Raw genomic sequence first — 26929 nt, 5'->3', positions numbered from 1 at the left:
TGTATTACTGTAGGAGCTACCTTACAATATAAAGCACCTTGAGGCGACTGTTGTTGTGATTTGGTCCTGTGTCAATAAAGTTGAATAATGTCTCTGTTTGGCAGACAGGATCTGTACTCACACACCAGGAGGAGGTCACTTGTTATAATTAAGATGCAGGATTACATGGAAAAAAGATCATTTAATAATGAACTTGTGATGTTGGTGTAACAGAGGGATTCTTCACTTGATGCCTGATTTTGTGCAGGTGCGTTCTGACTGAGCTCAGTCAGACGAGCAGTGAAAGCGTGGAGCAGAGGGAAGTGTTGAGTGTGTAACAGGGAAGTGATGAAGCTGAAAGCATCTCTGCTGCTCAGGCTTCAGACTCTCAGTCGTCACTCAGACATGAAGACTGCGTCCATCTGTCTGCTCCGGGGTGAGTGAACATCCTTACAGCTTCATCCAACACGCGCTCAGACAGCACGTCTGCATGAGTGCATCAGGGACACTTCCACTGATGTATCACCTGAGTATCTGCAGGCACATGAGCTCAGTACCTGTTCTGCTCAGAGTCGGGATGAGGTTCTTGGTTCTGGTTTTCCTTCAGTCGAGGAACATAAAAATCCTAAAACAGCATCATTTCTGAACTGAGCTTTCATTGACCTCTGACCCTCAGTGACCTCTGCCCTCCTGTTGCAGGTGTGTGTGTGCTGCTGCTGTCTGCACCGACTGTTTCTGCAGGTGAGTCTTTTCTAAGTTTATATTTATGATTTCAGGAGACAGTCTGCAGTCATTCCCAGTATTCAGATCTCTGTGACAGAACAGAGTGCGTTTCATATAAACTGAGCCAATACTAAATGTTTGTCTAACAGCAGTAATCCCACTCAGTTACATGTAATACAGAGCAGTTACATGTTTCCAACATTACTCATTTTTACAGAGTTATTCATTCTTTTGGAAGTGCCGTAAAATTCTAGTTCTTCATATAAGTTATAAATCTTTTTAAATATGGCCTTTTTCATTGGTTGTGAATGGCCTTATGCACAATGTTCTCCACCAGCTGTACTTTTTCCATTAATACATTTTTACTGCTTAAAGTCTTTAAAATAAACTGTTCGCCAGTCTTAATCTTAAGGAAAGCCCTTTGAAGAGGTCCCTCATTGACCCTGTAGTCACAGACTTACAGTAAGTTGTAGATTTTGTGGATAATTTACCAGAGTAAATATCCGTCTGTCATCACCCTTGTTTCCACGTATCACGATCGTTCACAGATGCATTAAAGAACAACACATCCAGCCTTATTCACAATATAATCTGATATTTTTGCTAATAAGGGTTAAGCATAAAACATCCTGTCTTTTACTTTTTGTATTATGACGTACGTATAATAAATGGTTTGTAGGGAAAAGTCCAAATTTATAAATATCAACAGTGTTAAGACAGAGATGATTAAAATTAGCAAACATTTTGTTAATAAGTTTACGCAGGCACGGTCAGTCATTCCCTGTCACATAACACGGACCTTAAATAAGGATTTTTAACTTCATATATCAAATACTTTTCAAGATACTTTATAAAAATATCACATTGCAAAAGACACATAGTGACTGAATCGTACTGTACATTAAACATAAAATTCTCAGACACAAAAATAAAGAAACTTTCCTGCATGAATTAGTGCGACTGCAGTGATGCAGACACTGACAGATGCCGGTCCGTCATGGTGAAGAGAGAGCCGCTGATTTATCAGTCGATCTGCATCCCTACCCTCACCCATTCTCACAAACTCTGACTTTGACCGAAAGAATAAGATTGTGGATGCAAACGACGGAAATGAGTTTTCTCCAAGGTGTGGCTGTCAGAGAACAATTTCCTGCAGACTGATTCTTTGCTGATTTAGAATACATTTGCACAATAATTGCAAAAGAAAAAATTAAGTTATTTTATTTACATTTAGCTTTGACTCAAACTCAGAATACGAATATCTGACGATGTGTCACAGGCATGTGTGGTCCTTTAAAATCTGCCTGTGCCTCAAAACTACGTACTGATTGTACTGATTTTTAATGGTCTTTAAAAGTTCTTAAACAAAGCTCTTCCACTCTTGTGCTGATGACACATACACATTTTTGACAGTTATAATTGATGATTTACAGATTTATAGTCTTTAATACTAACTGTCGAAACATTAATGGCCACAGAGGTTATTTTTATTGACACACTTTAGTTCCATCTCTGGTTAACTGAGCCATACTTTATGTGTGTTGGTACAATTCTCACTATATTTTGAACTAAATGAGGTAAAAACCGTGCTGCACCAGTTGCAGGCATGACAGAGTGGCTTGGCCAACCCCCATTAAAAGGGGGTTGGAGTATTCGAAGCGTGAGGTGACAAAGCATGGATCACAATTTCCAAGTTCATGCCTGGACAGAAAGGGCTTTAGCTTCGATCTGATGTGATAGAATGAAGATTTCACCGCCATGTGGCCATCAAAACTAAGTGCAGTGTCGATTTTTACCCCAAGATTAGTAACAGAGCTCTTCAAGCGAGGGCTCAGAGCAGCAAAGTGAACATTTGGGATACCAGAAGAACGATTGGGACTGAATAAAATTGCTTCCACTTTTTGTTCATAAAAATGTAAAACATTTAAATCCATGATTTAACTTTGCTAAGACAATCAAGCAGGAGTCCAATCGATGAGCTATCAGAGTGATTGAAAGGTAGATAAAGCTGGCAATCATCAGCATATAGATGAAATGAAATTTCATGTTTTCAGAAAATCACACCAAGTGGCAGGAGAAACAATGAAAACAGTAGTAAAGTGTTCCTGGGTGAGATGTGGACATGCCAGGAACACCCAGGAGATGCTCTGGAGGCATCCTGGTCAGATGCCCAAACCAATGAACACAATCTGTGACAAAGGGCAACCCTGGCAGAGTCCAAGACCCACTGGGGACGAGTTCCACTTATTGCCAGCTATGAGGACCAAGGTCTTGTAACGGTTTTATGAGGATCTAATGATCCATAGCAATGGGTCGACTAGTGGACGGACTCTCCTTTCCAGCACCCTGCCTTATACAGCACTAACTAATACACACTCTAACTAATACACACTCTAACTAATACACACACTAAGCAGAATGGTATTCTGACAGTTGGCATGGTGGTGGAGGTTTGGCATCATCACCAAACACCACGATGGTCAAGAGTTTGAGTCTTGTTAGATTAACTGACAGAGGTGGTCCACCTCTCCCTGAAATTCAGGGTAAACGTTTTGTAGGTCTCCCAGGTTTCAAGGATGTTCCTTAGAGGGCAAGCCAAATTTCTGGATGAGAACTTAAGTGGCAGTCTTCTTCATGTGTCGTCCTCTTCGTCTTCTATTGGCTGCTGCTTTAGCTGGTTCCACAGGAGGTCATCTGCCTCCATCTCATCCTATCACAACATCCTCCTCGGTCACACCAACCCTCTGCACGTCCTCCTTCAAGACATCCATGAACCTACTCTTTGGGTTTCTTCTTTTTCCCCTGGCATCTCCATAGTTGCCATCCCCCACCTATCAGTTGTAGTCAGTCATGCCAAGTAAAGAGTTAATTGGTCTGCATCCTGTCAAATTCAAATTACCATGGCAACCATGCCCATGTGAGCTGGCTGCACATTTGGATTCTGGTTTTGATGCAGGTCGGTGTGAAGTTTGATGATCATCGTGACGCTGGTCCTCTCCTCTTTGGTGGTGATTATCTGTCTGTCTGTCCTCCAGTGTCTCTGTCTGTCAGTCCAAACCTTCAGCAGGTCTTCAGTGGATCTTCAGTGTCTCTGAGTTGTGTTGATGATGGACAGACAGCTGATGGATGGACAGTGAAGATGACCAGCGGAGGACCCACTGAGGACTGTGGAGCAGCTGAGATGAGTGGAAGTTTGTGCGTTTTGGATCGTAACTCGTCCTACGGTGGAACCTTCTGGTGTGAAAGCTCATCTGGACAGCAGAGCGATGAAGTGTCCATCAGTGTTTCAGGTACAGTGAGATGTTCCAGCTGTGTCTCTGTCTCTGTGTGACTCCAATCTGATGGTGGAAGTCTGTCTCTGTTTATCTGCTATTCAGAAAAAGGTGTGATCCTGGTGATCCCTGCACTTCCTGTAAGACCAGGAAGTGATGTTACTCTGCAATGCAAGAAGAAGAGTGGTGAAACAGTTCCATCTTTTTTCTTCATGAATGGACGTCTCCTTGGGTCTAAAGCAGAACACGTTATCCCTAATGTCAGGCACTCTGATGAAGGTCTCTACTGGTGCGCTTCTAACACATTTGGATCATCTCCTCAGAGCTTTCTGAGGGTCCGAGGTCAGAACACTGACATAACTCTGTGTTTAAAGACCTGACCTGCTGAGCTGACTCATTAACCTGTTTCATCATGTCTCCTGCAGGGTCTCCTATAACTACTCTCAGAAAGTCCGTCCCTCCACCTCCAGTTTCTGAGGCCAGTTCTTCTCTGTCCACTCTTCCTCCTCTCACCAACTCTTCCTCCCCTTCTTCGCCCTCTGTGTCTTGGATCAGAGTCATCTGCCACCTGTTGGCCTTTTGCGTGTATTGCATCTGCACCATCCTGCTCCTGTCCATCTGCTGCAGCAGGAGCTCAGGTACAAACTCAGGCAGATACTCACAGAAACACTTTGATCACGTCAGCACTGTCCTGATTTCTCCACTCTGCCCACAGGTAACAAACATGATGTCTCCATGGAGATGCCATTGGATGTTGACGAGCATGATGACACCACTGAGCATTATGTTTGAGCAGATGGATCCTCTGATAGAATTAAATGTTTCTAAAGCTGAAAACTCTGAAGTCCTCACTCTGAGTTTCTCAATCAGAACCTGATCTGTTCACTGATCGATCAATAACCCTCAAACTACTGATGAATTACCGAATTATTGGATGAAAGCTTTGTTTGACATTGTTAGCATCTTCAAACATTGAAATCTCTGTGCACCTCTCTCAAGTTATTTACTGCATTTCATTTATTTACCACTGGTTCCCAACCTTTGGGAGCCACGGCACATATTTCACATTGGAAAAATCACACCACCAACAAAAATATCACAGAAAGTATATTGATAGTTTTTCCCTGCACACCAGGTACAGTGGTATTGGCTCGGTTTGTCCCCAGTGTACCTGTTGTACTTTCTTCTGACCACTACTCCTGCTAGGACCTTCATCTGCGTCTGAGTTTTCTCCAGGACCAGGTCCGATTGTTTTACTGCCAGTTGGCAACTCATTTAAATAGAGCTGGTAGTTGTACTGCCCTCTAGTGGAAGAGAATGTAATTGTTCCACCCGTTACTCGATTACTTCGAGGACTAATCAGGTGGAACCAGATAATCGTTCACGGCACACCTGATCATTTCTCAGGGCACACTGGGATATATGGTATCAAACACTGGGAGCGTTCACCGGCGTTTTACAGAATGATGGTGAAAGAAACGGTTGATGCACTTTGAGTTCTTCAGCTTTGTTAAGGTTTTATTTTAATCAGCAGGAGAAAAAAAGCCATGTAGTTTTAGGAGATTATCATATTTATTACCAATCCCAGGTTTCTGCCACGGCTGACTAAATACAGTCAATCCAGCAGTGTGCACGACCTCTTTAAAAAATGATATTTCAATGCTCAGATCCATGAATTTTCAGTTCCATGGATAAAACGATAAAATTAAACCAGATTGTATTCCATTAAGATTCCAAATGACAGTTTTTTACTTTCATCCCTGAAGAGGAACTTTGTGTTTTTGAGTTTTTTTGAGCTGTCCAGTGTGTCGGCTCAAATTTGGATTTATAAAAAACAAATTCAGATTCCAAAAGGTAAAACAGGGAGAACTCAGCAAAAACGAGGGTTAGATGGCAGGAGGTTTAATAAGTGTGTTGATCAGTGTTTGTGGAAGCTCCGACAGAGTTAGTTCAGTTCTGAAACTTTACTGTGGCCTCACAGCTCTTCTTCTACTGTGTCATTGAAGAACCTTCAAACTCTCTGAGCTGGTTTTCCTCCTCAGTCCTGTTTGATGACAGAAAGCACCAAACTGTGTCCTAATCTCACTTCATTATTTATCAACTTGTTTCTTTACTAACCAACAAATTATTTGAACATGTCAGCAAATAGCAGATTGTAGAAAAGCAAAATAATAACTTTAACTCCAAGTGTCTCATATTTGATGCGTGAGTTTTTCACACTTCTACATCGTCATTTTACATTTTACACAATAACCTGCTGGATGCAGCAAATGTGATACAAATTAAAACTCACATATGCAAATGAATGTTACATTTTTAAGTTCTGTTTTTTATGTTTCGTCAGAAGGTTCAATAAACATTCAATAATTTTTTTTATTTTCTGGTGATTATTTCATAGTTAATGGTTTTAACGGCACAGGAGCTAAACAAAAGTCATCAAAGGTCAGCATGCAATGACATGAGTCAACATCACACTGCTCTGTGACGTCTGTGACATCACTTCCTCTTTTGTAAAGTTTTTTTTTTCATTTAAATGTTCCATTCAGAGTTTAATCATTCACTTTATTTGGACACTGTTGATTTGTTTCACACAGTCTGCTCTGTGTGGTGACTTCAGCCTTCTGTGAGTTTTTATTAATACACTCACAGTGCACATGTCAGTCAGGCATCTGTTTGTCTTCCCAATAAACACGTTAGAAAGAGACCAAACCAACAAAACCTCCGCTTCAAACACTAAATCCATCCATTCTCCTCTGCTTATCTCTGTCGGGTCACTCGAGCCCTCCTTTATCCCTCGTTTCAAACAGCTTCTGGATGTTACCTGGTAACTGTCTTCTATGTCTTTTAATATTATCATCTAATAAATCCTTAAATTCCATTGCATTGAATTGAATAAATGATGAATTTGTTGACTTTAGGATTAGGATTCAACTTTATTGTCATTACAAATGTATAAACAGAGACTGAAATATAGTTTGCATCTAATCAGATGTGCAAGAACAGTAAGTGCAATAAGAGCAGATTATATGCAGATAAGGATAGTGTGAAAGGTGGGGACAGTTATGAACAGAGTATGTACAAATAAGCTAAGTATACAGATGTTTATATTGCTATACAAAAAGCAAATATACAGATGTAGTACGGACAATGTACAGATATACAAGTCAAGTGGCTTTATTGTGATTTCAACCATGTGCAGTGGTACAGTACAGAGTAAAATGAGACAGCTTTCCTCTGAGACCCTGGTGCTACACATGACATATAACAGACAAACACACGACTACGTAAAGTGCAATGTGCAAAAAATTGCAAATAAACAAGACAACACAGTGCAATGGAAATGTGCAAAATGCTAAGTATTTTGAAAAGTAACTTGGTGTGTGTGTGTGTGTGTGTGTGTGTGTGTGTGTGTGTGTGTGTGTGTGTGTGTGTGTGTGTGTGTGTGTGTCAGCCCAGTCTCTGCGTGTCTGACGACACGACTATGTCAGTGTCCTAAAACTACAGCAACTTTATTATGTTTTTTCAAGTTTTTCAAAGTAAAATGATTCAGCTGATGTTTGTCTCGGGTCTCCTGGCACCGCTTCACAAATATTGCTGTGAAACTTCATTTGTTACATTTTTTTGTGAATATTTAATGAGTGATTTCCTAATATTAAACATTTTTTCCTAAGTGAAGAGAGAGGTGAATAGCATGTGTTACAATCAAAGCAGTTTACTAACAGTCACCAGCTCACGTTCCATGGGATCCAGAAGCTGCTGTAAATGTTCCTGACTACAATAAAGTTGTGTCATCAGCAAAGAAGATACACCTCAGAGACATGAGACTGAACATTAACCTGTAATAAATAAACAAACATGGTCCAAGCACAGAACCGTCTTTGGATGAGAGTGCAGAAACATGAGTGAGATTCCTTTATAATCTGGTTATTTCTGCTTTAACAGCAACGATAAAAGGAGGAAGATCATCAGGACGCTGCAGCTGCTTCACTCCAAAAACTCTAAAATGACCTGTAATGATACCGGCAGGAAACAGTCACAAAGAAACCCAACAGAGTGGAACTGATCTCAGCAGCTGGACGTCTATTTTAGCTCTTCTGGAAACAGCTCAGTCAAACCTGAAGTGACAAACTGGGACTTCTGCTTTTCATGCACAAACTGCTTCCATCCTGCCCGTGAGCTGCCTGTGAGGCCATGAACCTGCTGCTGTGATCTCTCTCTCACACACACACACACACACACACACACACACACACACACACACACACACACACACACACACACACACACACACATACACACACTATCATTTTATTCTGTCTTTGCACATTGCACTTTATGTCGTCCTGTGTTGATTGTCTGAGGTACACCTGTGCACTACTCATGATGTCAGATCAGCATCCTGATGTGGCACACCTGTGAGGTGGGATGGATTATCTCAATATAGCAGATGTGCCCACTACCACACATTTGGACTGATTTGTGACCACTGTTTGGGAGGGATGGTTATATTGTGTATCTGGAATGAATTTTAGGTCTCTACGTCCATCCCATGGGGAATGGGAGCAGTAACAAAGGTGTTGCGTTTATATTTTTGTTCAGTGTATATATACACACACACACACACACACACACACACACACACACACACACACACACACACACACACATATATAAATACAGAGACAAATATAAATAAAATATACAAAGGGGATAAATAGAATAAATAGGAATAAAAAATAAAAATACAAGTGAATTGCACATTTCAAGTATTGAGTCTATTGCACTGTTGACTATTTACAAAAAGTATTGCACAAGGTATTGTACAGTGAGGTGCAGAGGCACTACAGCTTAGTTGTTCCTCCCTCCTTTGTCCTCCTGTTTCCCCTCCCTCTCCCCTCCAGAGAGGAGTTAAACAGTCTGATGGCGTGTGGGACAAAGGAGTTTTTAAGTCTGTTAGTTCTTGTCTTTGGGAGAAGCAACCTGTCACTGAACAGACTCTTCTGGTTGTTAATGGCCGTGTGCAGAGGATGCCCAGCATTGTTCATAATGTCCATCAGTTTCTTTAATGTCCTTTTCTCTGCCACTGTCACCAGAGTGTCCAGCTTCATGCCGACCACAGAGCTAGCCCTCCTGATCAGTTTCTCCAGCCTGCATGAGTCCTTCTTTGCTGTGCTGCTCCCCCAGCACACCACAGCATAGAAAAGTACTCCAGCAACCACCGACTGGTAAAACATCCTCAGGAGCTTCCTGCAGATGTTAAAAGACCTCAGCCTCCTGAGGAAGTACAGTCGGCTTTGGGCTTTTTTATACAGGTGCTCTGTGTTGCATGACCAGTCCAGTTTATTGTCCACCCACAGCCCGAGGTACTTGTACTTGTTGACCACCTCCACCTCCTCCCCCTCTATCTGAACCGGCAGTGGACCTTCTCTGGACCTCCCGAAGTCCACAACCAGTTCCTTAGTCTTTGAGGTGTTGAGTTGCAGGTGGTTTGTGTGACTCCATGCGACAAAGTTCCTCACCAGACTTCTGTACTCCTCTTCATGATCATCCCAGATACACCCCATGATGGCTGTGTCATCTGCAAACTTCTGAATGTGGCATAATTCAGAGTTGTAGCAGAAGTCAGAGGTGTACAGGGTGAAGAGAAGGGGGGACAGCACAGTTCCCTGTGGTGCTCCTGTGCTGCTGACCACAGTGTCAGACGTGATGTCCTTCAGCCTGACGTACTGTGGCCTGTCGGTGAGGTAGTCGGAGATCCAAGCCACCAGGCAGGGGTCCACCTCCATCCTGTTCAGTTTTTCCTGAAGCATACAGGGCCGGATGGTATTAAAGGCACTGGAAAAGTCAAGAAACAGGATCCTGACCGTGCCTTTTCCCCCATCCAGGTGTGAGTGGGCTCTGTGTAGGAGGTACAGGATAGCATCCTCCACTCCGACACCCGCCTTGTATGCAAACTGTAGTGGGTCCTGGGCATGTTGTACCTGTGGTCGGAGGAAGTTGAGGAAGAGCCGCTCTAGAGTATTCATAACATGTGACGTCAGTGCCACCGGTCGGAAGTCATTCAGCTCATTGGGCCGGTTCTTTTTGGGGACCGGGACGATGCAGGATGTCTTCCATAGGGTGGGCACTCTCCCCAGTCGCAGACTGAGGTTGAAGACTCGTTGTAGCGGCTCCCCAAGTTCAGCAGCACATGCCTTTAGCATCCTAGGACACACCTTGTCTGGGCCTGCTGCCTTTCTGGGGCGAAGCTTCCTCAGTTGCCTCCTGACCTGATCCACTGTGACACTGGGAGGTGTTTGGGAAGAGGGGAGGGGGGGAGATGTCTTGCTGCTGAGAGAGGGATTGGAGGAGGGGGGTGTCATGGTGTCAGGAAGGGGAGGAAGCGAGGGAGGCAGGAGAGTGGGGAGAGGACTCTGTAGTGAAGGTGAGGGTGAGGGTGGGGGGGTTGTGGGCTGGTCAAACCTGTTGAAGAAGTTGTTGAGTTCGTTTGCCTTCTCCACAGTCCCCCCCACTGTGCTTTTCTTGGTGTTGTGGCCTGTGATGGTTTTCACACCATTCCAGACCTCCCTCATATTGTTCCTCTCCAACTTCTGCTCCACCTTCCTCCTGTAGGTGTCCTTTGCTTCCCTCAGGCAGCGTTTCACCTCCCGCTGTGCTGCTTTCATCTCCTCCTTCACTTTGCTCCTGAAAGCCTTCTTCTTCATGTTGAGGACAGCTTTGACTTCCTGTGTTACCCACGGTTTGTTATTAGGATAACACCGTACCGTCTTAGCAGGGGCGACCGTGTCCACACAAAAGTTGAGGTAGTCTGTAAGACAGTGTGTCGCCCCCTCTATGTCCTCACCATGTGGGCTCAGGAGCACATCCCAGTCTGTGGTGTCATAACAGTCTCTCAGAGCATCCTCCTTTTCTGGGGTCCATCTCCGGATGGAGCGCGTTGTGACCGGCTGCCTTTGGACGAGGGGTGTGTATTGTGGCTGTAGGTAAACCAGGTTGTGGTCTGACTTCCCTAGTGGGGGGAGGGGGGTGGCTCTGTATGCATCTCTCACATTAGCATACAGTAGGTCAATTGTCCTGTTGCTCCGTGTGGGACAATTCACAAACTGGTGAAAAGCAGCCAGAGTAGAGTCCAGTGTGGCATGGTTAAAGTCTCCAGATATAATAATGAAAGCCTCGGGGTTTTGTGTCTGAAGTCTTGCTGTGACTGTGTGTATTTTCTCACAGGCAGCTGTTGCGTCGGCCCTCGGAGGGATGTAAACACACACACAGATCACATGACTGAACTCCCGAGGTAGATAATATGGCCGCAAGCTAACAGCTAGCAGCTCCAGGTCCAGACGGCATACCGAAACTTTAACGGAGACGTGTCCAGGGTTACAGTATCTGTTGTTAATGTAGACAATGAGTCCCCCACCTCTGCTTTTTCCGCTGGCCTGCGTGTCCCTATCGGCTCTCACGGATGTGAAACCGCATAGGTCTACGTTAGCCTGCGGCGTTAGCTCGGTTAGCCACGTCTCCGTGAAGATAAACAAGCTGCACGGTATAGTCTGTGGTTGTTCAGAGCGCACAGTTCATCAATTCTGTAACGAGTTCACGTTGCCCATGATCACTGTCGGGATTGATGGTTTGAATCGCCTCCGGTGATCTGCTCTCCTCGCTCCAGCTTTGCAGCCTCTGTAGCTCCTCTTTAGCTCGGCCGGGATGTTGTGTCGCATGCCGGTCTGTCCCTTTGTTCTTAGTGCCAGCAGCTCCGCTCTCGAATAGATGAAGGTACTGTGATACTGTGATACTGTCAAAGGAGGTAACACCTCGAATCCGATGAAACACCTGGCGACGCATAGCGTTTTTTTAAAAGCAGAGAAATGCGCCGTATTTGATAGCTTGCTGCGAGACCTCACACCGAGCGCATCTACTGCAGGTGGGTTGCCTGTTATCAGACCCGGAGTTAGCAACATCCCCCAAAAACCCGAAGAATAGAGTCCTGGCCCCTAGCCCTGCCAGTGTAGCAGAAATGATGAGGATGATGATGCAGCAGCAGCTTCTCTGCGTGAGTAGCTTAATGTTGTTCGTGTGTAATTTACGTTGAGTAGGCTAACCACGTTATTACATTAATGCATGTAAGGTGAACTAGCAAACATCATCATAGCTACATGCGGCTGTCTTCTTGTTTGATGGCAGATGCTCCCTTCACCCTGGCCAAAAAGGCTAAAATGACCAAAGAAAAAGTGGAAAACAGTTAATCATGAGAGGTTTTTGGACAAAGTTTGTGTTTTTTCCATTGATTAAGCACTGCTTCCAGCCAAGAGTGATACCATATATGCCCCATAGCTGCAGAAAAGGCTAACATTGTTATCTTTTTACAAAAAACCAGCTGAACATGAGAGGTTTTTGGACCAATTTTGTGTTCTCTATTCTTTAAGCACCGGTTTGAGCACCGTTTAAGCAGGAACATATTCTCGTTTCACTGTGTACTGTACCTGGACATGGTTGTGTAACACAATAACGGGAAAAGACAATATTAATTATTATTAATTAAAGAATATATTAATGGGCCAATAGGTTCGACTATAGAAGCACAGGGGTGTGTTTTAATGAGACACAGAGACAGGAATGTAACTCAAAAGAACAAACCGGCTTTAGTGAAATAAAGCACGAGTTTGACAACCACAGGTTAAAGGCGATTTACAATTGTAGAAAAGAACAACAAATGAAAGCAAAGTAAAACACATAAAAATAGTAACTTTTGATCTCAATGTTGGGACACCCTAGTAACCTGCCTCCTTAACTGTTATAGAAAGCAGATTACACAAATTCAGTGTTCATTCAGATGTCTGTGAAGGTTCTCAGTCATCCAGGTCATCGTAGTCAAAGGAGCTTGCAAAGAAAAGCGTCTGGATAATGATGACAAGGTGGGGCCAGGTTTCACAATGAATCACCCGAAACTCTGGCTGATTGGGACCCACACCCAGTTTCACACCTTGGCTCAGGTGATTAGAGGATCATCAGGGGGTCCTTTTGTCCCTCTGTGGGGGGATACTCCCACTAGGTTTATATCTGGGACTCTCCACCATTTGACCTTAGAACTGAAGAAGCTTCTCGGATGAGAGGTGAAACGTCTTCAAGCAACTTAAAGAAGTCCAGACGCTTTTCTTTGCAAGCTCCTTTGTTCATTCAGATGAAAATCTCACACACCTTTCACATGTGGAGAATGTTCTACACAACAGCTTATCATTTAAAGTCCCAAATAAAACATGTCCAAGGGGTAAAGTCCAAAAACTCCCAGGGTGTGAAAGAAAATAGGGGTGAGAGAATGTCAGTCAGTGGTGTTATAACCAGCTGTGTGTGAAAGTGTGAGTGATACAGTCCTACCACAACGCAAAGTGCAGCAGATCATCAAGAAAGAAGCGAATCCCAGTCTTTCAAAGTCCAGGTGGGAAGGCTCGCACCTCAGGAACAATCCAGTGTACAATAAACCTGACCTGTCAACAGACAGGGTCAGCAACTCAAATATTAATTATGCTGTTCTAGCTGTAATTCACAACTTAGAAGTTTGATGACGTCATATTTGACATAAATGACAAAAAATAAAACATCTCTCATACAAACTATGCATTAATGCAACGTATTGTTAAAACACTTTTCCAAATAATATATGAAAACATTAAACCTTACAATCCAATTAAGTAAAGTTATTGCAAATGCGACAATTATAAATCAAAACAATTTAGATAAATTCAGTTACTCAACAATAAAGTGCAAAACAAACTAAAACTAACTGTATGTGTAGTATGTGCTCACTGATCTCAGCACATCGTGGCCGAACACAGTGTCTCTCAGTCAGAATCCGTATGGGGTTAGAACGATGCCACCTTAAAATGAAACTGAGAAAAAAATATTGTAACTGAAATAAATGTATTCTTGTATTGAAAGTTTAAAAAAAAATGATAGTGAAAAAACAATTAATTGAAACTACATTTTTTGTATCGCTTACAATTTGTTTTTCAGTTTCAATCTGCTGGCACTGTCCGGGGGCGCGCTTGAGCTACATCTGGTGAAGTTGTGCCATAAACATCCTGTTTATGGCACATTAGTATATGTGAGGGCAAACTCCTCAAGATGGGTGGTGACCATGGTAGCCATTTAGAAGTCGGCCATCTTGGATACAACTTTTGTTTTTTCAATAGGAAGAGGGCCATGTGACACATCAAACTTATTGGTAATGTCACAAGAACAACAATGGTGTGCTTGGTTTCAATGTAGCTTTATTCTTTCATGAGTTATTTACAAGTTTCTCTTTGTTCACAGCCATTGACATGTCGAAGAGGTTAACGTTTCTCGCGGTTAGTATCATGGTTGCTAGGCAACCTGAACAGCACGCCTCTCACTTCCGCACTTCTTGTACTTATAGTACGCACCGTACGTAGTACGTGTAGTGCGCGTAGTGCGCGTACTTCAAGCATGCGACCCTGAATTGGGACACAGCCCTGGAATCGATTAGTCACTTCCGGAGTACTTCCGGTAAGGTCAAAAGGTCAAGGCTAGGGTCATCAATCAAACTCGCATTCTTGAGTGACACAAGCAGGGGCGGATATGGCTCTGTGGAAAAATTAAATAATTATAACTTAAGCTGACCATAGTTGGTTTTAGTACATAAATATTGGGCTGACTGTGTTTCTGCCCATATGGAAAAGAAATAGGAAAAACTTATAAAAGACCTGCATAAGATGTGGCCTGCTTCATATAGTGAATCATATCAGGCGTACATGATTTACTCATGAAAGTGGCCACTTTCTCATTACTTTCACATGTTGTTTTACTAAGTATCCAAAACATACATGTTTCATTTATATGATTTTTCTAGGCATCTTATATCTGTTTTCACTCTTGTGTGCTGTTCATACAAGTTTTTTTTCTTTAGCATTCTGCAGTGCATAGGCAGCGTGAGCTAGTGCATGAGGTTGAGAAATACTTTATTATACGTTTTTAAAAGTTTTAAATTGTGTAACAAAAAAATATACAAATACCAATTTAATAATTGTTTGAGTATTATTAAATAGCACAAGACACAATAGTAGGAATATGCTTGTTTGATATTTAGCAGAACAGTGTCCAAGATGTTTACTGATATACTTTCTTGCATTTGAAAATCACCGTTGGACTGAGTTTAACTGCATTAGAAGAAATGCTGATAGTTATTTTTTAGCCATACTTATAGTGTTTAAGTGTTCTACTATAAATCTCAAGTTCAAGGATGATAAAACATTAGCAAAATTTAAAATAGTAAGCTAACACAAAATTTATATATATTTTTATTTTGTTAGATTTCAAATCTTTTTCAGTGGATAAACCATTAGTATTGTTCACTCAGGAAAAATGAAGTCATCTGTAGTACTTTGTACTCACAATGATTAAGTCGTCCTAATTTAGTCATCAGGCGTTGTTAGTGTCTCTTTGTTTTCTAGGCAATGCGTTTGCATACGTTTTTTAAGCTCAGAGAACTAGTTAGATTTTACAGTGAGGATGTATGTGATATTTAAGAGTACACTGATAAGCATGAAGCATTTAAATGCACAGACCATTTTGATTCAATGCTTAAGATTTTAATGATGAAGAAGATGAGAAACAACAATTCATTCTGGGAAACAACGTTTTGCTAAAAGCATTCTTTCAAGTACACATGCAGTCTGCTCCTGTTAAAAGAGCAACTCCAGTTTATGTCACTTGTTGCTTCATTCCTTATGCAGCATTACAGTAAAAGAAAAGAAGTAAATCAAATCAGAACCAGATTCTTATTGTGATATATTAGAGGATTTGCTCTGTCGTCAGGTAGGCCACGCCTTCATGAGAGCCCAGGAATCAGCAGATGGCCCTGACACAAATAAATGGGTATTGGCTGTCACATCTCCCATCATTCCAACACTTGCTTCCTGTAAGTACACAAAATCAGCATGAACTGAAATCACAATCACATGGAGAAATGATCACTGATCTAAATATGTTGTTCTGTATAACAACAGCACCTGACACATACATGTGTTTAGTATTGCATCAAAACACTATGTAAATAATTAATATGATGGAAAAATGTACTGCTGACATTTTTTCACTCATCACTGTTTGTCACATTAAATGCATAAAGATTATTTGGGGGATTCTGGGTATTGTTTCCTTTTTTCTTTAACATTTATAGTGCTCTTACATTGTACTTTTAGGTTTACCTGAAGAATTCACCATTAAGCAATGCTCGTTTCCCCCAACGTTGTTAGGTTCTCCCTGACACCACTGCGTAAATGTGAAATAGGTTCCATCAATCCAAAACCAGTAATTCTCCTAGAAAACAGAAAAACGTAGGCAAGAATATGTTCACAAATAAGCTACAGTTCCAAGTTCTAAATGTGCATGTAGATACAATAATATGAAGAAGGAATTTTAAAGTCTTGAATAATCAGATCCCATCTTAAAGACCTCCATATCTACTGCAGGTGGGAACTAATCCCTGAGCCTGGTTCTGCCTCAGGTTTCTTCCTGTTAAAAATTGTTTTTCTTCCCCACTGTCACCACGTGCTTGCTAATGGGGGAGGGTCCTCTGAATAATGATAAGTGATATACCTGTTGACCATCTGAGCCACCAACCCATGTTAGTCCACTTTCACGAGAGGCACTAGATATGACGGCTCGAATGAACTGGTACTCGTCGTTGCTGTTTACAGATGCCAGGTTTGCATTCAAGGACTGGCAGATTCGCTACAATGGAAATCAACAGACTGAGTTCATAGAAATGACAACGTAAACAGAAAGAGTTAAGATTGCACAAAGGATAAATGATAAATTCACATCACTGCTTTTACCTGCGCCTGAGCCCAAGTCATTTGACGGTTATCGTAGAGAAAGCATCGATTCCCATACTGAGTCCAGCCGCTTGGACAAGATGCTGCTCTCTTCTCAACATGATGTTCTGCTGAAGACAATCAAAGAATATTGAGCTACTTTACTGTGTCGGAAAACGTTTTTAAAATAAAAATTCATGAAAAATGTGTTTTTATCTGAGTGTTAAAGATGAACTTTTTTAAGCTATAAATGTACTTGTCCATCACACATGAAAACAAATTTATGAAAGCTGACGTAGGAAAGCTGATGTACTGATGATAAAAATGTGATTAGTTTTGGTTTCAAACCTGAAAAGTCCACTGACCTGCTGAAATTGATGCCTCTGTCCCATTACTGGCCACTTCATCTGGAAGTGCTAGACAACAGCAAATGTTGATTTTCATTATAATTTTCAGTTTAATATATTCATGCATAAGATGTATAGATGATGCTCAGTATACTGGAATACTCACCAGCAGCAGTGCCCAGAGCCACCATTGCGCAGAGAAGTGTAGACACAGTCAGCAGCTTCATGGTGATGTTTAGCATCTCTGTACAAATCAGAAAATTCAAAGTAGGTCGTTTATAAAAGAAAAGATAGACAATAATCTGACACTTTCCAGCAAGCATTTGATATAATACCTTATCTTCCCTGTTATCAGTGTCAGCTTGTAACTTCAGCCTTCAAGTGTGCAGGTGCTGAACCGAACACCAGCACTTATATACTGTTTCTGTACCTTCACTCAAAACCAAGAACAAACAGACTAAAATACACTGTTATTTATTTTAGCTCCATGCTTGCTGGCATTTCGCTTTATAACAATGGTTTTTACCTCCACCCAGATAAAATGTCACTGCTGTTTAATTTGTCATATTGACTGATGGTCAACACAGAGATACATAACCTCATCTTTGTGTCACACTGTTGTTTGCATGGTGAAGGTAGCTGTCTTTTACTCATCATTATCCACACTAGATGAAATAAAACATGCCAACAGTGTGTTCCTTTGTTCTTCCCAGTAATGACTGGGGACACCCCTGAAATTGGGGAGCAACCTGAACAGTGATTTGGTGAACAGCCAATTGGAAAATGAGACAGAAAAGGACAGTTTAGAATGACTTCCATGTTAAATAAAAGTCATTAGATTATCTATTAGTACACCAACTATATACATTTCAAGTGTGCAAAGAAAGAAAAGAAAAGGAAATAAAATGGTCTCTCAAACCTTTTTGTAGAAGAACACAAAACCCAAGTCCTAACTCAAGCATGGAGCTTTAACAGCAGCCCAGAGGACTCGGCTGAAAACTGCTTGGAAACCAAAAACCTCTGTGAAACGGCGACAGAAGCATCTTTGTGCGTCTGCGGTTCATTAAGTACCTCCAGATTATGGCAAATATCATCTTGATGATTTTCAAACTCAATATTGCCAAATAAAAAACCAAAAGGATATGGTTCAGTTGGACAACACACACACTTTCAGATTACCAGTCAGTGACATGCAGTAAACGGTGTGGGCTACAGTGTTGAAGACACAGCCACTGTGCATGATGCAGGCACTCAGGTGAGCTATTAAAATGTTAGCTTCTTATAGTTAGTAAAGCATATGCTTTTGAAATAAGTGTTTCCTAGCTTTAGTGGTCTTTTGTGCTACTGAGCCACGTGTTTTCATTTAGTAGTCTTAGGCTACGTTCACACTGCAGGCGAAAGCCCATCAAATCCAACTTTTCTGACCCTCTGCGACCCATCTATCCCATCATGGTGTGACGCAGTGAAGCTGTCACTAATGCACTAGTGCAGCCTGCCTCACTTTCCCTGTTGCAGTAATGTTGAACCAAGTCAGCGCACTTTGCTGAGCTGCACCTGTGCAGATGCAGCTGCAGCTGCAGTGTAATGATGCACTCAGGGAAAGACACTGACTGGCCCACACAGTTTATTAGCTGCACTCCTGCAGCAGCGCCCAGCTCGTCTGCATGCGGCTCCAACCTTGTGTTTGCTCTCATTTATTTTTCTGGGGTTTGGCAGCATGTTCATATTTCTAACTTGTGTAATTTTGACAGGATATATTTTTATGGAGAGCAAAATATTTAAAGTTTATTTTTTTAAGTTTATTTAATAATATTCCTGTCTGTTTTTATTCATATTTATGTTTAAAAACATTGTTTTAGTGTTCAATAAATGTTTATCTTGTGTGGCCCGAGACCTAAAGCGGGCCTTGACCTTTGGCCCCCTGTGCGATTGAGTTTGCCACCCCTGACCTAGCACGATTGTTGGAACAATACAAGTAAGAATACAAGGCTTTAACTATGTCCTTATTGCAGCATTAATGAGCACAATAAAGCCAGCCTACTGATAAACATAAAGGCTGTTGAACAGGTGACTTGTTTTTTTGTGAGACATAGAAAAGTTCTGGCTTCAGCGAACATGATTCAAGGTGAAAGGAGAAGACGTGGGTCAGGCAGCCAGGAGGAGCGGTGTGCCCCAGAACCACAGCAGGAACAGAAGAGTGGCTCGTGTTCTTGGGTAAGCCACCCCTGCTGATACACGTGTCCTTCAACATGCAAAGTGCTGCTCGTTGCTACATATAACAATTCTGGTGTGTTTGGTCCATTTCTTGGTCTTGGCTGCCCAGCTTGGCCTTACCTTGGCCTCAGAAACATTTCACGTCAGAGAGTACACGCCTGTCACATGTACGCCTTTTACTAACACTCAACAACAGCCTTCAGTAATTCTATATATCTGAAGCTCTCACATGTACACAAGGCTAGTAGGTCATCCTGAGTTCATCAATATATGTTCGTTTCATCTGTCTACAGTCTGTCTGTGTGTGTCTGTGCCTGTGGGAGGTTGTCTGTGTGTGTCTGTGTCTGTGGGAGGTTGTCTGTGTGTCGCACAGAGGCTGAAAGGACTTCATCCCAATAATGTGTTTGTTGACTGTTATTTCTAAAAGCTCTTTGTTTCTCTCACCTCATCCCCACCTGTGAAAAGATGACTGAATTTCCCAGAGTTCGTTCTGTTGGAGGTTTATTTCCTTCTGCTGCTGCTCAGAGATCAACAGAATCTATAAAGGCCTAAACTAACAAGCTTTTCCACTGGGACATTATTTTCAACAGACCTGAACAGAGTATAAGAGGACAAGAGAACATGAGTGCTTGTATTTACTTCTACAAATAGAAGTGAAGCTCACACTGCAAACAAAGTTGTATAGAAAGATTTTCCATGTGGAAAATTATTGCTATTATTGCCAAATAGCATCTCTTGTCTGGAGAACAGGACTCGCTGAAACATTATCCAGAGCTTTTGCTGACACGACATGTTCCAAGTCAAAGTCAGCTTTGTTGTCAGAAACCATGTGTGCAGATAATACACAGGAACTGGAAACTACAGCCTGAGTGTTGCACTAGAACAACGTAAAAACAACATGAAAGATAAAAAGATTCTGAGTTTGAAAAGAAATGAACTGTGGATTCATTTTAATTGTGAGAGAGCATAGCAACCAGAGATTCTGAAAGAAACACACATTAGCAGGATTATGAATTGATTTACATGCCATTGAGTGAAATAATAAATAGCCAATCATTCTGTCTCAGAGCTTTTCATGCTTTCCTCAGCTCCTCCCATCTCTATGTTCAGTCGTACTCACTGCCCATCATCCCAACTCCTGAGGGAAGAAACATAATCCTTGTAATTAGAAGGATGTGATCTCATAGTGTGGCTGTGGTTCAGAAGGGAGCACATCTATCAGTCTGCATGCCAAATATCCTCGGGCACGATGCTGACCCCAGGTTGTTCTCCACAGCCCACTGCAGTGTGAGTGTGGGATAGAAAGCACTTAAAGCTTAAGAGATAAGATAGAACTTTATTAATCCCTCAGGTGGGTCCTCTGGGAAATTCAGTTTCCAAAAAAGCACAGCACCGACAGAAGTTACAGAGTTACAGAATATTATATATATATATATATAATACACACACACACACACACACACATATATATATAAATACAGAGACAATATAAATAAAATATACAAAGGGGATAAATAGAATAAATAGGAATAAAAATAAAAATACAAGTGAATTGCACATTTCAAGTATTGAGTCTATTGCACTGTTGACTATTTACAAAAGTATTGCACAAGGTATTGTACAGTGAGGTGAAGAGGCACTACAGCTTAGTTGTTCCCCCCTCCTTTGTCCTCCTGTTTCTCCTCCCTCTCCCCTCCAGAGAGGAGTTAAACAGTCTGATGGCGTGTGGGACAAAGGAGTTTTTAAGTCTGTTAGTTCTTGTCTTTGGGAGAAGCAACCTGTCACTGAACAGACTCTTCTGATTGTTTATGGCCGTGTGCAGAGGATGCCCAGCATTGTTCATAATGTCCATCAGTTTCTTTAATGTCCTTTTCTCTGCCACTGTCACCAGAGTGTCCAGCTTCATGCCGACCACAGAGCTAGCCCTCCTGATCAGTTTCTCCAGCCTGGATGAGTCCTTCTTTGCTGTGTTGCTCCCCCAGCACACCACAGCATAGAAAAGTACTCCAGCAACCACTGACTGGTAAAACATCCTCAGGAGCTTGTGCCATTAATGAGGCATGTTGTATAAAGTGGTGTGAGTGCTCAGGCAGAGTGTAAACAAGCCGAGTAAGAAATACTCCACAAAATGACTACTACATAATTCATTCTAACGTTCAGAAGCTATATCTGAATTCTGCACTTATATTCTAATCTCTCTGCGCTTATTTAAACATCCACGTTTTCAAAAATCTGTGGTAACCTCAATTGTTTTAATAATACATGTCGATTAGCTCTCCATTGTGTAGCCCCTTAAAATACAGCTTATTTCAAACCGTCAATCCTTCCTCTTGGATGCAGGATTATATTCTGTAGAAAAGCTGAACAGATGTGGAAAAAGACCTTATTAACCTTGTTCAACTGACTAAACGCTGCAAGAACATCTTACTTTACTGGCTTGATTAGCAGTGATAAGCACTATACGCACATCTCTGACTGCTTTGTCAAGGAGGGAGTGACAAAGCCGTCCTTCGGTGTAACCCGACCTCAGAAAAGAATCTCCACAAATATTTGCGTGCTCATACTCAAGCTTGATATATTACTCACTGTCTCGTGAAGGTCTGATGATCAGTGTGTCAACGTTTTAAAATTCTCTCCCAAGTTGTGCATTAAGGTGAGCCTGACTCTGTCTGGCTGGTACTCCTCAGATAATATCTGATGTTTAGATCATTTAGGATGTTTGTGCTTAAATGGTTTTATTTCATATAAAAACCTACAGTTACAAGCAAAATAGAGTAGAAAGCATTCTGTTAGTTCAGGCTTATTAAAAGCAGAAGAAAATCCAAATCTCTGGTGTAATGCACACACTGCTTCAGTCCTTAAGCTGCAGAACAAAGGAGAGAATAAAAATGCAGACAAGTAGCGTCTGAGCCGATCACGTTCATCTGTAGTTCAGACATGTGGATTACAAACTGAGTTACAGGTGAACTGTTAGCTTGTTTCAGTGCTGGGATGATCACAGATTATGATAACGACAGATGGAGATTAGCATCATTCATATAAGAACAGGATCCAGATTTCCTCGCACACAGACAGTGAGAGCGACGGTGATCATGACAATCAAAACAAAAGTAGTTGATCAAAGACACGAAGAGAAGAAGAGCTTCATCTTTGCTGTCACTTCCTCACACACAGCAAGGACTTCTGAACATTGATTTATGTGTCATTAGAAGTGACCGAGATGCAGTTAAACACAACTACAGCACTTTTCAATTTTTAATTCGGTTTTATCGCCACTTCACATAATAATACATGATTTACTCTGTGTGCTGGGATATGAGAATGTTTTCAAAGCCACCATATCAGTTAAAGAACCACCTCTACATCTGCTACCAACTCCTATTGAACAAACACAGCTCAATGTCATCACATTAACTAACAGCTGAGTGCTCTGCTGTGTGACTGAAACGTCTCGTTTTATTTCCAGTCTTCATTTCTGTTGCTTTATCCCACAAGTAGTCAGTAGGTATGCAGATTTTATTCCTCAGACTAACTGTGACAGTTCAGTGTAAACTGTTCTTTCAACATCAGGTTTAGACTTCAAAGAGAGACCATCAGTTAAAGAGGAGATTCAGATTAGAGATCTCTGCTGCCACCTTCTGATGAAGACGCTTTGTTCTCCACACAGAAGTAAAGCTGTGACTCAGTTCTTCCAGGTGATAAAGTATTTTTCATTTCTTTAATTGGTACGTCGATATACTGAAGTAAATATTAATAATTCATTTTGGGGTTGTGTCATATTTATTATCTGGGAATCTGCTACATTAAACATGGCCAAATATTCAAAGAGTGTGTGTGTGTGTGTGTGTGTGTGTGTGTGTGTGTGTGTGTGTGTGTGTGTGTGTGTGTGCGTACGTGTGTGTGTGCGTGTGTGTGTGTGTGTGTGCGTGTGTGTGTGTGCGTGTGTGTGCGTGTGTGTGTGTGTGTGTGTGTGCAACCCACCCACCAAATTCAACACTGTGGACCTCCAGCCATCCTTTTAAAGCTCTTGTCCACTCCTTTCTCATTCAGTGTGACTGGTTTTGCGAGGCTGGTCTTAAAGGGTCTCTTGTGTCTGAGGAGAGGATGGTTGCTTCCCAAACATTAATGCAACAACAGCACTGCACTTGAGTTTTTTCTGGCTGGATCAGAAGATTTGGATTTGCTCCCTTTGCCTTCATGTGAGCAAAGCTCCGTTAAATCTATTCTGAAGTTAGTCTCGTGATTTTTAAACATGGACTCATCAGGATTTGTTCAGTGCTGTAAGTGTGTCAGTCTGGTATCTGAATAGTTTTTGTGTGTCCTGTTGTTTGAATACTTATTTCAAAATCTCATGTGGTCCAGAGCCTGCTGAGGTGATGTTCACTGTGAGAGGATGTGGAAGCTTTCTTAGTGGGAAAAGCACAACCAGAGGTGCTGAAGCTCTTCAGATCAAACTGTCATTATTGTTGTTTCATCATGACTGGCTCCAGCTGAATTGCTGTTGGCTGTTCTTTGTCAGTCTGCGACTGACCTTTGACAACGTTTCTGTATTTTTCAAATGTAGAATTGAGCGTCTGTGGAGGGAGGTTTGGACAGGTGTGACACATTTACTATGATGTACTCACAGCTTGGAGGAAGATGGATTTCTCATCATCTCAGATACTCTTCATCTCTTCTGTGCCCAGCACTCCTTCCTCCCAAGTCTCAACGTGGATTTCTTCTCTGTTGTCTGTCATGATACCCACCCAGGTGTTTTGGAGTCTCCACTGAAGGATGAAGATGTCGAATCTCAATGCCTTGACATTGATCCCCTTGTGCCTTCATCTAGTTTTAGAAGAGACATTTCCTGGACCGCACTCTCACATGCTCTGTACCTACATCACCATCCCTGAGAGTCGCAGCTTGGCCCGTCACAGGGTGAAGTTATAAGAACGTCTTATTTTACCAAGTCCTCTCTCAGGTTCCTAAATCATTGATGGCATTGAGATAGTTTTTTAAATAATCTCTTCTTCTGTAATATAAGAACCTCTCCTGCTTTTAATGGTACTTTTCATTACTTCCTGGTGCATTCTCGTCCCAAACAGATGCTGACGAGCTGACACAGTCACATGGAAGAGGGAGAGAAATCTGACAAAACTAATGATTTCAGTGAACCTCATGTCTAACAATGACAGATGTATAATAAATAAAGATGAAAGTAACACGTCCTCTTTAGTTTTCTGTGTTACTAATACTCCACTGATCAGATGTCTGAAGCTTCTCCTCTGGCAGGACAGGAGTGAGGCCTGGTCCTGTGAGCCGCTGTGAGGATGTACTCGGGGAAAGGTCACCGGCCTCAGGCTCTTCACCTTTTTAAAGACAAAGCAGTCATTTAGATAGAAGATTGGATCATGTTCACCTGCACAAAGAGAAATTAAATGAAATGTAATTACTGACCAACACTCACAGTGTTTTCTACAGCTGTGGCCAAACATTTAGAGAACAACAAGTGTTGCTCTTCACACACTTTTAGATCTTTTTGTCAGATGTTTTCTGAAGGATAGAAACTTCTATGTTTCTACAGCATGTGATTGATTATATTTGCTCAGCTCTGAGTTCTAATTGTAGCTGATGAGAAATGACTGAACCATCCTAGTGACAGCTCTGGATCTTAGACTGTAGGATCCACAGGAAGTTTCTAAAGATGATGACCCCGAGCGTGTTTCTGCTGTGCTGATGGATCTCCACGGAGCGTCCTGACTCTGTGTCACATGTTAGCTTCATGTGGGTCAAAGGTCAAAGCTGCTGACTGTCAGGAAGCTTCAGAGAAGATCAGACAAAAACGAAACACAGAGCTGAAGATGAAGCAGATCTACATGTGACTGTTGATGGTTTCAGATGTGGATCTCTGTGCTGTCCACACACAGATGCAGGCTAATAAATACAAATAGAACAAGATAAAATACAAATACTATGAATAAATGAGTGGAGACTAAATGTAAGTGTGAGGTAGATGTATGTGCAAAGGAGCTGTGAGCTTGATATGAAAGATGACCTGATGTGCAAACATTACTGTTAAAACAGGTCAGCTGTCCAAGAGTCTGACAGCAGTGGGAAGGAGGAGTTGTTGAGTCTGGATGTTCTGGATTTTGAATGGATGTTTTGGATTTTGGGGTTCAAAATGTTGAAAATGGGGAACAAAACAAGAAAAAAAAGAAAAAAAGAGAGGAGTGTAGAAATGTGTGTAACAGTTGTTTCCGACTAGAGGGTGAGGGTGGTACTGCAGGCCACCAGCATTGTCTCACTTTCTGGATTTTAAGAAAGGGGCGTTCAGAACCAGAGAGGGGAGATGTGTTGTTTTAAGCAGTGAGAACAATGATCAAAATGTCTCAGTGTGTCACTTGCAGGTGAAGAGCAGACCTGCATCAATTTTCCACGTGCAGCAGACGGAAGAAAATTATAGGTTAACACCATTATAGGTTAACATCATTAGAAACACTCAAGCCAAGTTTTGGCTGAATTGTTTTACAGCTTAACTTCCATGTGTTTGTCACCCTGAGAACACAAGCTCCAAAATCTCTCCCTGAAGACAAGAAATGCAGTTCCAGAACAACGAGATGGATCTCAAGAGCTCACAGCAGCATCCTGAGTAGTGAAGAAAAGGTCCAGCAGCAGCAGCAGCTGTGCAAGACCGCGGCAGCAAGGAGGAAAATGGCATCATCATGACTGGATGGATGGATGTGCATTTCCAACGAGCTGCAACTTCACTGTGTGTGAATGGACTTTGAAAAGACTGCCTGAGTTGGACATTTGCCACTTTCGGCGCAAAAATGGCAAGATGAGAGTGTTAAAGACACAGGACAAAGCTGAAAGACAACTGACTCTCACTGGACTGCTGCAAGGAGGGAGATGAGATGAGACCACAGTGGAAGGAGCAGGGAGGACATGGAGGAAGGTTGTTTTAGTGTGGGGAATGAAATTTGGGTTTAGGAAACTGGGAAGAAAAAACGACTGCCTTGCGTGGAGAATTGAAAAGTGTCTGGACCACTGCAAAGAGGAGAGGTACACAAAATTACACAAACAGAAAAATGCATTAATCCTACTAACACAAACACACATGCAATGAAGCTCATGAAGATCAAACAGTATTTTAAGCATTTCTGTTAACATCATCTTGTCCGGTTCACTTAGTAGGTTGAGAAGTGATACATAGACTAGTGAACTAGTATTATTTTGGGGGAAGGATGATTGAATCATTGCAGGGGTGAACAGAATGCTGCAGGGGGTCAGATGAGTGGAGACTAATAGATTATTGAGTTTCTTGTTTCTGATGTGTGGGGAAGGTCTTATCATGACACACATCTGGGTACATGGGGGAAAACAAAAACTCATTATGTAATAGAATATTGCTGTTGTGTGAGGTGTGACTGGTGGATGAAAGTTTTGGAGATTTACTGATGCATTTTGTTTTGGTACCACTTTGAACCTGCCAGTTTTGATCAATTATTCTAAGAGTATGCTTAGACAAGTCCTAAAACTAGGCCTTCATATTTTTTGATTTTTAACAGTGCACTGAGATTTTTTGTTT

General features: G+C 41.8%; 2 protein-coding genes across 2 annotated transcripts; one reads left to right on the top strand and one right to left on the bottom strand.

Annotated features, from left to right (window-relative positions):
• Positions 1-247: 247 nt before the first annotated feature.
• LOC113013571 (uncharacterized) lies at positions 248-6350 on the top strand. The gene is made up of 6 exons (XM_080299489.1): positions 248-415; positions 679-720; positions 3738-3992; positions 4080-4316; positions 4400-4612; positions 4690-6350. Exons 1-6 carry the CDS (start codon positions 328-330, stop codon positions 4764-4766), a joined length of 912 nt encoding a protein of 303 aa, XP_080155615.1. The 5' UTR covers positions 248-327; the 3' UTR covers positions 4767-6350.
• Positions 6351-14797: 8447 nt separating this feature from the next.
• LOC113015703 (ladderlectin-like) lies at positions 14798-17438 on the bottom strand. Its single transcript, XM_080299500.1, has 6 exons — positions 17315-17438; positions 17167-17217; positions 16823-16932; positions 16584-16718; positions 16193-16304; positions 14798-15901 (listed from the first exon to the last, which is right to left on the bottom strand). Exons 1-6 carry the CDS (start codon positions 17388-17390, stop codon positions 15831-15833), a joined length of 555 nt encoding a protein of 184 aa, XP_080155626.1. The 5' UTR covers positions 17391-17438; the 3' UTR covers positions 14798-15830.
• Positions 17439-26929: the final 9491 nt, after the last annotated feature.

Source organism: Astatotilapia calliptera, chromosome 3 (genome assembly GCF_964374335.1).
Source record: "Astatotilapia calliptera chromosome 3, fAstCal68.1, whole genome shotgun sequence".
Classification (NCBI taxonomy): domain Eukaryota; kingdom Metazoa; phylum Chordata; class Actinopteri; order Cichliformes; family Cichlidae; genus Astatotilapia; species Astatotilapia calliptera.
The sequence above is the reverse complement of the archived record's forward strand: the minus strand, read 5'-3'. Positions and strand labels throughout refer to the sequence as shown.